The following is a 13231-nucleotide window of genomic DNA, read 5'->3' on the forward strand; positions in this document are numbered from 1 at the left end:
AGAACAACTGCCACAGTTTTTCCCTGCATGTTTCCGTCTTTTCTGGCGTTTTTTCTTGCCTTTTACCTTTGTGTGGAGTTTGCTGTTTTTGGCTCCTTTGGCGATTTTTTTTACAAAATAGTTGGGTACCAAAAAAAACATAAAAATAAAAAAAAGGATGCAATAGGAATGTAATGTATTTAACTAAATGTTTATTTTTTATAACAACATTTTAATATTTTTTTTATAAAGTGTGTGTGTTTAACTTTTTTTTTAACCTTTTTTATGTAGTACTACTACTCCCAGCATGGAACACACTGTTCCATGATGGGAATAGTAGTACCTGTACTATAGACATATCGCCCCGGGTGTCAGTCTGACACCCGATGGGATTGTCCATATTATAGCAGAGATCTGGCTCTATACAGCGCACGCACCTCTGCACTATTCACATCACTGGCCATTCATATTTTTCGCCCAGAGCTGTGATTGGCCGGATGGTTGCAGCCAATCACAGCTCTGAGGAAAAGATGAATGAATGAGTGGCAGGCCCGGAGTATAGTGCAGAGCAGGGATGCGAGCGATGTATAGAGCCGCTCTGCTATAGACAGGACGATCACAGTTGGTGTCAGTAGTGACACCCGCTGTGATGTGTCCTTAAGCAGGTTCTACTACTCCATACATGGAGCACACTCTGCTCCATGCTGGGAGCTGTAGTACCGGCATTAATAGACAGATCGCAGCGAGTGTAACTTCTGACACCTGCTGCGATCTGTCTATTAATGCCGGTACTACAGCTCCCAGAATGGAGCAGAGTGTACTCCATGTTGGGAGTAGTAGTACTTGCAGTTAAGGAAAGATCACTGCGGGTATCACTCCTGACACCCACTGTGATCCTCCTGTATAATGTATGGATGCCGCGGCCGCTCTCCTCTGGTCCCCTGCACGGCCGTATATATACACATATTCATATTTCCTATACTACCTAAAAAAATGTTTTACAAAAAAAGTGAAAAACACACACACACTACGTTTTTATTATTGTCGGCTACATTTTTAGTGCTTTACCCGCTCACATAAATTGATCCCTGTTTATAAATTAATAAACATCTCATAATAAAAAAATACATTTCGTTAGATACAACTTTTTTCCATCACTACTGTATTTTTTTTATTATTTTTTTTATGGTACCCTACGAAATTTTTATAAAATTTTTTTAATAAAAAAGGTATCTCCAATTTTTTAAGATTGCTAAAGTCCAAAAAAAGAATAAAAACCGCCTGCAAAAACGCAAAATTTACAACCAACATGGCGTTTTTCTTGGCGTTTTTGCTCTCCCATAGACTTCTATGGGAGGAAAACGCCACGATTTCAGGGTAAAAAGCGCCAGACTAGGTTTTGTCGGGCGATTTGAAAATCCAGCCTCTGAGCCCGAAATTGCTGAAAAATGCCAAAAGAATTTTAAAAAACGCCAAACGCCAAACTGAAAAAGTGAATCTGGCATTTTGCAGTTTACTATTGACTTGCAGCTAACATCTGAAAACACTGAAAAAAACGCTGTGCGGGAAAATTGGCGTTTTTTATGGTGTTTTTGCAAAAAAAAACTCAGTGGAGTTCCAGCCTTATAGCAAAACTTTCCACAAGAATGGATTCCTGCAGAAGATTGAACATGTTCACATGAAGACTCCAATGAATCTAATTTCTTGTTGGAAGTTCTTCTATGGAACTTCCAATGTGTGAACTGAGCAGCGAAATTTCCATTGAAACTAAGGTACTGCAAGAGGAGAAATCTGTGCAGAATATACTCGTGGATATTCCGTGTAGATTCTCCGTAGTGTGAACCGGACCTTATAGTTTACATTCAGTGTCGGTTCTTGCAATATCTCTTGTCATCATGTTGAAAGCGATTGTTGAAGAAGCAGATCAGGAGGGCCTGTAGTTGAGGTAATAAGCGTTGTAGCATAGGCTACTAGTGCTGCATTAGCTATAGTTCTGTCCATTCTTCTGGATTTTTTTCCAACCACCACATGTCCTTGGGGACAGAGGGTTTTTCCTTTTTGCATTTTCGTTTTTTCCTCCTTACCTTTTAAAAATCATAACCCTTTCAATTTGCACCTAAAAATTTATATGATGGCTTATTTTTTGCGCCACCAATACTACTTTGTAATTACATCAGTAATTTTACCCAAAAATCTACAGCAAAGCAGAAAAAAAAAAATAATTGAAGAAAAACGCCATTTTGTAATTTTGGGGGCTTCCGTTTCTCCGCAGTACATTTTTCAGTAAAAATGACACCTTATCTTTATTCTGTAGGTCCATATGATTAAAATTATATCCTACTTATATAGGGTTGATTTTGTCATACTTCTGGAAAAAAATCATAACTACATGCAGGAAAATGTATATGTTTAAAATTGTCATTTTCTGACCCCTATAACTTTTTTTATTTTTCCGTGTACGGGGCAGTATGATGGCTCATTTTTTGTGCCGAGATCTAAAGTGTTCAGCAGTATTATTTTTGTATTGATTGGAATTGTTGATCGCTTTTTATTCCTTTTTTCATGATATAAAAAGTGACCACAAATACGCTATTTTGGACTTTGGAATTTGAAATTTTATTTTTATTTACACTGGTTTTTTATATGAGAAAAGGGGGTGATTCAAACTTTTATTAGGGAAGGGGTTAAATTATCTTTATTAACTTTTTTTTCAACTTTTTTTTTACAATGTTATAGCTCCCATAGGGGGCTATAACACTGCATTCATCAATGGTTTCTCATAGGAAACCATTGGTCAATGATTCTGCTGCTTGACTGCTCCTGCCTGGATCTCAGGCACTGAGCAGTCATTTGGCGATCGGACACCAGGAGGCAGGTAGGGGGACCCTCCTTAAGATCTGCAGCTGTTTGGGACACCGCAATTTCGCCAGGGCAGCGGTTTAGTTTCACTTTAGACGCAGGTCAACTTTGGCGATCTTAGGCGATCAACTTTGAATGACGCGTCTAAAGGGTTAATGGCGCACGGCACCGCAATCAGTGCTGCACGCTATTAGCCAGGGGTCCCGGCCGTTGTTAGAGGCGGGGCTCGGCCCGCTATGATGTGGGGCCACGGCGTGGCCCTACGTTAGAGAAAGGGAGTGGGCCCCCAACAGGTTAAACTTATGACAGGGGATACATGCAGGAGAAAGTTCAATAGTACACCTTAAGCTTGGCATTATTAAGGCTCGAAACAACAACAACGTCCCTCGCCAACCCTGTTAATGTCAGGCTGTTGCTGCTTGGTTAGTATCTGGTTGATACTGCAAAAAGGAGCAATCCCACATGTTTTTTTCAAAAAAAAAAAAAAAAACTGCCTAAGATTGCCAGGGTAGGTGAGGATGATTGTTATTGGCTCTCCCCATTCTAAATAATGCCAGCCTGTTACCATCTAGACCCAGGAGAACCATTTTTAACATTCCAGGTCTGTTGGTATTGGCGCTTCATCAATTAATGGGGGTTAGTGCCAGCTGTTTATGGGGCTAGCACAAAGCCCCGGCCTAATTATGGACTCCAACTATAAGACAATTTCCACTACTAAGCCTGTAAAGTAAATTTAAAAGAACACAATAAATTTTTATTAGAAAAAAACATTCCCCCACAGCTCTTTTTAACCATTTTATTGAAGAAAAAAAGCTGGTCATCGTCGTAGTCCATGTAATCCATTGCATTCATGTATCTGAATCTGATCTAAAAACACAAAAAATTGTTTAGCACTGGGAGTGGGTAAGTGAACTTCTGCTCGCTGTATACAGCCATCTATATAGAGGCTCCTCCAAGCAGTGCAAATTAAGTTATTCCTAGCTGGGCCTGCTTATAGCGCTCAGCCCAGCAAGGGATTACAGTAAACCAGCGATCTATATAGATCGCTGGTTTACTGTATGTTGACAAAAGAGTTAAGTTGCATCGCACAGCTATGCATCACTACTTAACTCCTTACACTCTCTGCATCTGACTCATAAATTGATACCTGAGGCAGTGAAAACTGCCACTGGGTAAAAAATATGAGCATTTCCGCACAGGTGTAAAAACACCTGAAAAAACACCACAAAGAGGAAAAAAATGCTCAAAAAAACAGTGGCAGTATTTGTAGCTTTTCTTCTGCGATTTTTTCAGGTCAAAAATATGAACAAAAAATCTGGTTGAAAACCTAGCCTTAAGGCTCTGTTCACACTTCTGGTCTTGTCTAGTTTTAGTTGTTTTTTAACAGTATGTTCAGTTAAACAAAATAAATTAAAAGCTGACAGCACCATTAAAATCTATTCATGGATATTAAAGCGTACCTGTCAGATCCCACAAAAACTGTATATGTTACTCAGTAGCTAATCCTGACCATGTACATCTAATTTATGTGCCTCTATTACCTATATTTATTCTACCTCTTTTTATTATCTCACTTGGTTAGAAATCCACTCAGGGGAAGGGGGTATGTGCCTTCCTTGTGGTGGTGGGAGGTGATTGGTGTGTCTGCTCATGCAGCCTTGTCCATGAGTCATCTCTTGTCCATGATTCATGGACAAGCTTATGCTGCTGCTGGACTAGTTAGTGTGCCAGCAAGTATGAGGACCTCTAGTAATGTGATTTTTAGGGGCCGTTTTCTTTTTGACTATTCAACATTTTTTAAACAACCATATTACAAAAGGTCTTTAATTTTCATCAGTAACATTTTGAGAGACAATAAAGCTATAATAACCATAAGGTATTCACTTTCACTGATTCATTGATCTATTCCTTTGAATAGAAAACATATAATGTCTATATAAAAACATTAAGAAATGTGTTACAGAATTAGATTCTAACTCAGAATTAACATAGTGAAATGCTGCTTTAATAAGAACTTTGTGTCATGTGATAAAAATGTCTTGCTTGCAAAAGTCTTAATGTTGAAGCAGGGTCATGTATATTGATTGCTGTGAATGTTGGTGCATTTAAAGCAATGTTTTGTCTCTTCTGCATGTTTACTCTCATTACTGTATTCTTCTCTCCTGGTCTGCATGTACGCTACAGGACCACGCTTTGGAAATTAATGGCAGAACAGTCCTCAGTGCTCTGTCTAACACATCTGCTATGCCACCGAGCGGTGGCGTGACAACCAATGGGACAGTGTCAGGCTACCTCAACAAGCAAGAAATCCACCATTCACATAGCAACTCTTATGTAAAGACATCCCCACTTAGATCATCTATATCATCCCCTTCTATTGCTTCTGAAACATCTTCTGTCATGCATAGCGTAGGTCCAAAACCAGAGGGTTTAGTCAATGATGAGAACAATACCAACAGTCAGATTAGCCCTGCTAAGAAAAGACTATATAACAGTCCCATTGGGCTTTATTCAGCAGAGACTCTTAATGAAATGACTGAGATGCAAAATTTGAGTGTCAAAGGAAGAGCTTCAGAAGGTTTTCTTCTTAGAGGGTACGTAATATGTAACATTTTACCATGATGACACTTACAGAAACTATCCAGTCACAACTTTGTATGTTTGGCACAATTCATCAACTTCTTTAAGCCTCTGATCAATCCAGTTTCATACAATTGCAGAAATATCAATCTTAGATTATTAGACATTAAAGGGAATGTAACATCAAAAATGTCCAGAAATGTTGTAATTATCACAGTCAGGATAACAGTAAATCACTTTGATATAGATAACAAAAGATCATACTATTTATAATAGATGATGGTCAGTTAACCCCCCCCCCCCTCGCACAATAACCTCTGCACAGGTCACAAAACATGCCTAGAACACTCAGAATCACAGGTTCCTATGGTCCATGTAACTGCTGGAAAGCATATCACTAAATGCTGTTAACAGCAGCTCTGGCAAGATGGTCATCACCATAATCATGAACTAGAAAAGAAAGTACAGAAAATAAAAATCTACAATCAAAAAATAAAAACTTAAATATTTAAACAGAAATAGCTAAATATTTATCAGTATATGGCTATATGTATATGATACATTCCCTTTAATTGCCATTGAATTTAAAACATTTATTTTCAAAACAAATTAAGCCCAACACCTCTCAAAACCTTAAATCAGATGTGACTCAAGTTAACTCCAATATCTTTCTTCCTTATGTTAAAATGTGGTTCAGGAAGCTTAGAAGCAGGCCTTTATGTGTCATAATCATTTCTTGTGATCACAATCACGGTGTTGTCATGGGCTCGTATTGGGCCCACTTCAGCATCCCTTCAGTTTATTTCACCAAACAACTCTTCATATGTCTGCTTCCTACAAATTAATGAGAAGAAATAGAGATAGGAAGGCCTGGAAAAAAATAAAAATTGGGAGGAAAAAAAATTCAGTTTTCTTTAAAGCCATTTTTTTGTTTGTTATTTTTATTTTATTTTTTGTAAAATTGAAAATGGAGTATGGAATATGTTCTTTTATAATGATTAATAACATGATTATCTGGCTGACTAGTAAATGTCTTTTCCAGCAATTAAATGATTTACAACTTGTACTCCATCTTTTTTTCTGCATAAAAAAAAGGGGAAAAAAAAACATTTTGCATTTCTTTAAAATATTTGGAAATTACATTTTTTCCTCAAATAAAAAAAGGGAAAAATGGCTTCAAAATTTTACATATATAAGAAGAAAGCACATTGAAGTGAACCACAGTCACATCTGCATGTTAGTGGAGGTGGAAATTGATCTCCAAGTCTCTGCAGTATGTACTATGTTGATGAATTTGGTCTTTGACATTGGAGGTTTTTCTCAATTATTCACAGTAGATTTGACAACTGTTGGTGTTGGTGTATATATATTTGCCGATGCAAGACTGTTTTGCTTACCCGGGCATGAGCATTTTGCAAGTTTTCAACTTCTCAAATATTTGAGGCATATGTGATGTTCATAAAAACATAGCCTTATGAAATGCTGCAATGTGTATCAGTAGTTTGCAATGTCAATTATTAACAGAGAGCAATGAATTACATATTAATAACTTCTGAAGCTAACTGAATTATTTATTTATCTAATCATCTCCAATGATATAATGGTATTTACAGTTTGGTAAAAGATAGATTGCTTAGGTCAAATAATGGAGGCACAATTTTAGACAGTTTTTCAGCTCACGTAATACTACAATGTAGTGTCAAGATAATAGTGCCACATGCAGTCCACATTATTACACATTTCTTACAAAGCCCACATAACGCTGCCATATAGTTTCTATACAAAACTCCAATTAATTCCCAAATAATACCAGTATATATTAAATGATTTATACTAAGTAGTGTGTACAACGTAATACTGGATGGTTTTAGTTTGTTTTAGAGGTTCCAGTCTTTAGAGGCTGCATGGTGGATGGGGCTTGGGTAATTTATCAGTTTGTCGCCCTCTAAAACATGGACAACATGCACCTATCCTTACAATATTATTTTTTATAACATAAAACAGGAATAACATCTTATATCAGCTATAGTGGAAGATGCTTATTACCATTCCCTCAAGGAAAATGCCTAGAATTACGAAGTCTATTTTGGTCAGCAATAGAATAAAATCTTAAAGCTCTTATAAGTGAATATTCACACTTATTGAACCTTAAAGACTACAGGCTAGAAAAAGTCTTTGAAAGAAAAAATGGGACATACTGCAGTTTATCCAGCAAACCATTATCTTCTAGAAAATTCTATTTCCATGACACAGATGACTAGGTCACCTATATGTTCACTTGTAAAATTTAGAAATTCTGAAGTCAAATTCAACAATGAATCTTTAAGTGTTTTACTAAATAGGCTGCATGCAGTTAGGAGAGAGATGGCTTCTTCTAACCAATGTTGGGGTCTCAGCACCCAGACCCTGACCAATGAAAACGTTTGACTTGTCTCTATGACTTGTTCAATGCTTTGCAAATGACAGTGACATTTTGGATGGCTTTTTAAACATAACCAACGCTCATATACCCTATTAGTATAGATAAAGTGGTACTCCAATGAGGTCTGACTGCTGAGACCCCCCACAATCTCTAAGGAAAGCAGGTTCCGCTTTGCCCGTCTATGCTGTGCATCTCCCACAGCCAGACTAGTGGACCTGAGTCCATAATGTGTTAAATAGTTGGGTAATTTTTTGATTAGCAGCCATGTAATACTCTGTTTCTCCAGTAGTGGTGGCTGCAGGGATAATGTCTGTCTGGACACAACTTCATCAGCAAAGAACAATAAAGATGTCAGCTTCTATTTAAAACCAATTATTCTGCCTATAAGTTATTGTTAATCTTCAATGATCATGCTGCTATAAGAATGATCATTATCAGTAAATATAAATTACCTTTGTAGCAACATTCACACAAAAGATTGTTGTCCTGCATATTGTTGTAAAAACTATCACTAACCAGAGACTTCCCTAGCTATAAGGATCATCTTGATGGATACGTCCATTACATCCTTCACTATGATTATTATCACCACCAATTGTTCAGTAGTGGTTCTGCATCTGTTCAACCATGCTGTTGTGAGATTAACACGTCCGATAGTAGAGATCTTACAAAAAGTTAAAAAAAATATGAGTTTTATATGTAGGTTATGTATATGTAGTTTATATGTATCCTATAACACTTATACAGTGGTATCTTATTATTTACATTTAAGCCAATGCAAAGGGAACACAATTTTAGTGTCCTTGCGGCTTCTAAATTGGCATTCCCTTTCATTGAAAAATATTTCCAGTGCATCCTTATAAATATCGTTATTGTACAAGGTCTACCAGAACATTTACTGTATTCCATGCCATGGAATCTAGTAATGGATTCCTAAGTTAGCTAACTTGGTTATTTACTGCAAATGGGCATTACTGCTGCCAAACCATTATACTAAATGAACATCTGGAGTATGTGCATTTGTATATATATCCATTCAGTTACGGATGAATGCATTTCCACTTATAAATAACGGATTACTTTTTCCACCTTCTCTACTGGATTACATATTTGATATTTCTCTAAACGTTAAGCTCCTGTTCTACCTTAAAAATGTCAGATGACAAGCATGGATGAGGTACAGGGGATTAAAACAGACACAGGGTCCTTTTTTACCAAATGATACTGTTACACTGTGTTTGACTGTAAGGAGATGCTCAGCTGTTGAACACATACCAAAAATGGCTATATGACTATCTGCTTACAGTCTCCAGCGTGTTCCTAATATATCTCAGTAGATAATATAGCAGACTGATATTTTATAGGCTAGAAGAAATGGCAGCATAGTTCTCTAGGTAAGAGTTGTGACATTTTGTACAGTAAAAGTTAACTAGAGCATTATTATTTAAGATGAAGAAAATAAGCACACAAAAAACATATAAAAACAGGTAAATTAAGATAGACAAGACTAGGATAGCTGTGGTTGGGCAGGCCATGTGCAGTGGGTGGTGGGTCCTGGAAAAGGGAGCACCAACAAGCCATGTACTCAAGTATTTATATACAATGCTATGGCAGCAAACAGAGGCTGCACCATTGTGTAGCTGCACTTATATAAGTGGATAGGGATCGGATCTGGGATGCTGGCACCCATTTACTACACATTTACTACACATTGGTTGAGTAGTGCTGCAATATATTGGATATATATATATATATATATATATATGTTGGATAAAATGTTATATATATATATATATATATATATATAAATAGATAGATAGATAGATAGATAGATTTTTTTTCAACTATTACCGTAAAATAAAAATTACTAACAGGTGGAGGAGAAAATAATAATTAGAATACATTAGGATAGATAGATTAGGCACTAAGTGCATAATTAGTTTCTTAAGTTGATGTATAAAACGTTGACAATGGTCAAGTTATGACGACTAGAAGGCTGAGTAAGGGCATTTCCAAAACAGCAGGCCTTGTGGGTGTTAGCACCTACAAAAATTTGTCTAAGGAAAGACAAAAAGTAAACCAGCAGTCATGGCCACTCAAAGCTCATTGATATACATGGAGACCAAAGATAAAGCTGTCTGGTCTGATCCAGAACAAGGCAAAATGGATGATATATGGGCTGCCCTCTCTGATTAGAAACAATGCGCAATGCTGAAGTTCACATTCTGATCACAATGAAAACATTATGGCCTTTGTACACTAATCATGGAGTAAGAAAATGCTAAAAGAATCATTATAGGGATATCCTTCATACAGTATGCAAAGGTCAAAGATTAAAGGGAAATAGTTACCCCTTTGATGGGAAAAAAAACAATGGGGGAGATTTATCAATACCTGTGCAGAGGAAAAGTTACCAGGTTGCCCATAGCAACCAATCAGATTGCTTCCTTCATTTTGCAGAGGCCTTGTTAAAAATGAAAGAAGAAATCTGATTGGTTGCCACGGGCAACTGGGCAACTTTTCCTCTGCACAGGATTTGATACATTTCCCCAAATAGGAGTATAAAACCTGGAGATAAAACACATATATAAAACAACAAGAATGGGCATATAAATACAGAAAAAGACAAAAAATATGTGAACAATTTAAATATTAAACACTCATGTAAACAGTGTACAATATCTGCTTCAAGAATACTTTTTAAACCTTTTACAAAGCAGATTTAGATACATTCCTTGAAAAAAATAACATCCAGCCATACCCCTTCCCTTCACCTCCTTGGTTGAACTTGTTGCCCATGTGTTTTTTTTTTTAACCGTACTTATTGGCCCTCGTTTAGTTTTGCAAACTTGACATGTTTTGTCGGGTTGTGCGCCAGATTGTGCGCCAGAATTTGCACCAGAATTGAAAAAACCCAGACTAACTCTCCATTTTGCTAAGAAAACCTGAAAAAGGGAAGTGGCCTCTGGGGAAAGGGGGCGTGGTCTCCAAAAAGGGGCATGTTCCCGACATTTTCACAAAAACCCAACATATTTTCTAAGGTTTTCACATAAAATGTGGTGGATTTGAGCTGAGGAAAACCCTACAGATCAGAGCATGTATAAAAAAAGCAAAATGTAGGGAAAGTGGAAAATGTAGGGAAACCTTAGTAAATACCGTGGAAAATAAATTGTAGGGAATTAAAACCCACAAAGAAACCTACACTCCACTCTTAGTAAATAAGGGCCATTATGTTACTATGTACACATCCATTGTAATTACAACAGAATTGGGGAACTGTTGCCCAAGTTTTTCATCCTGCAAGTTTTAGCCATTCCCATATTTTCTAGTTCGCATAGACATGAATGGAGGGGGCATAACGTAACGTCTCTGGAGCAGCACCCGACACAGAATGCCAGGTGCTGCACGGAGATTGCGGGGGTCCTAGCGTCAGGACTCCCATGATCATATATCTTATCCCCTATACTTTCAATAGGGGATACGATGTCTAAGGCCAGAATACCCCTTTAAGTTGAGATATGATCTGATAAAGAGAGTGGTACCCTTCTAAAATGTGTAATCTGTACAACACTGCATGTGTTTAAAAGAACTTGAGCATCCTGTACTGGCACTATTCTGTGAATTCTCTACGACTATGCTGTGCCAATCTATGACTGGCAAAAGCCAATAAATTTACTATACAGTATATGCCTAGAGTAGACGAGCATAAGAAAACGTTGCATTCAAATGATGATACTTGATGACACATACCCCCTACTTAAAGGGTATCTCTCATTTGAGGGGAGTGGCAGAATCCCATCTCCAAACTCCAGCAAATCAGCTTTCAATAGAAGACTATGTCACTTCAGCAACTCCATATACTGTTTGCTTTGGCACCACAACACAGAGATTGGATCCTGCCACCTACAACATATTTGAGGTACCCATTAAATATATATTATTTAGACCAAATACACCCCTACATAACTATGGTATTCTTTATTACCAGTGACCTTTTCCAACAGGATAATGTACCCCTGCCACTCTGCATAAAATGTTCAGGGATCGTTAGAGGAACTTCACATGTTCTAGGTGTGAATTTGCCTTTCAAAATTCCTCAGATCTCAATCCAGTAGGCTGTGGGATGTGCAGGAGGCCCTGCATCTAATAACTTGCAGAACTTAAAGGATCCTAACATCTTAGGCTAAGTGCACATATGCATTGTATTCACAGAATCCATTCAAACTGTAAAACCGGAGCAGAGGAATAGATACTGCAAGCAGTTATTTTTTGCGCTCAATTTCTGCAAATAAATGGAGACCAGATGAAAACCAGACTGACTCCATTTTAGCAACAAGATCCGTCGGAATCTATTGGTGTCCATTGTGCAACAGACCATCAAGCTTAAATTTTCTTGTCAAAAATGGACACTGTGATTGAGCTTCATAACAGAGCTGTCAGAAGTTGTGACTGGTAGGGGTCAAGCTGCTGAGACCCCCACAGATTGCTACAACAAAGGGACAGAAGTTCTGTCTTGAGTGCTGTGTCCCTTTGTTTCTGCTTGGCTATACTCAGAACATATTGCGTAAAGACTCATAGCGCTTTTGTCCTTTCATTCTATCGATCATGGGGGTCTCAGCTGCCGGACCCCAACAATCACAACTTTGACATGTCAGAAGTTGTGCACTTTAAGATAAAACTAGTGTTCTTATTATTCAGAAAACTCATCTTGCCTTCTAGTTTCTACATACAGTACTGTACATAAGTCTAAACACCGCGTTGCACATTTATCAGTATTGTAGTATTGTAATAACACTATATCATGTTCCTATTTCCTTTTCATTAGCCAGAAAAACTGGTGGAAATGAATTGATATCTGTGCCTCAGCGTCTCTCATCACACACTGCCTTCACACAACATTTCTTTCCATATTCACTCATTCTACAGCTTAGCATAGTTTCCTATAGGAATGTGATAACAAAACACTCGACTGGATGACTAAATGGGAAACATAACTTGATACAGTATTACTATGATTAATATGGCCTGTCTAGGGATGTCTACTTATAGCATGCTAGAGCACTAATTCCAAGGGAACAGCCATTTCTGCATTGTCTATGTCCTATATTACACTGTACAGTGAATATGTGGGGATGTGTTTCATGCTGAATGCTTTTTAGTGCTGTGCACATTGGTTAGGACTATATCACAGGGGTGCAGATATGTTGTGCCTCTATTTAATGGCCAGAAGCCGGACTCCCTGCGACCAGACATCTTATCCCATTTCCTTTGGATATGGGATGAGATGTTTAGGGGTGGAGTACCCCTTTAAGTGTCCTTGTAAAACAGTTTTTACTCTAATCTTCATATATTCCTACCCCTTTAGCAATAAGTTACTGATAAGTAGCAGTT

General features: G+C 37.5%; 1 protein-coding gene across 4 annotated transcripts in view; it reads left to right on the forward strand.

Moving 5' to 3' along the window:
* LDB3 (LIM domain binding 3) overlaps positions 1 to 13231 on the forward strand; it is a 201262-nt gene that overhangs the window by 93794 nt on the left and 94237 nt on the right. For 3 of the 4 annotated variants that reach the window (XM_056530802.1, XM_056530803.1, XM_056530804.1), the window contains exon 5: positions 5023 to 5432. The exons of the other annotated variant lie outside the window; for it this stretch is intronic. In XM_056530802.1, the coding sequence (XP_056386777.1) occupies positions 5023 to 5432 (410 nt within the window). The remainder of the gene's footprint in view (positions 1 to 5022; positions 5433 to 13231) is intronic. 4 annotated transcript variants of the gene reach the window in all.

Source organism: Hyla sarda, chromosome 7 (genome assembly GCF_029499605.1).
Source record: "Hyla sarda isolate aHylSar1 chromosome 7, aHylSar1.hap1, whole genome shotgun sequence".
Classification (NCBI taxonomy): Eukaryota; Metazoa; Chordata; class Amphibia; order Anura; family Hylidae; genus Hyla; species Hyla sarda.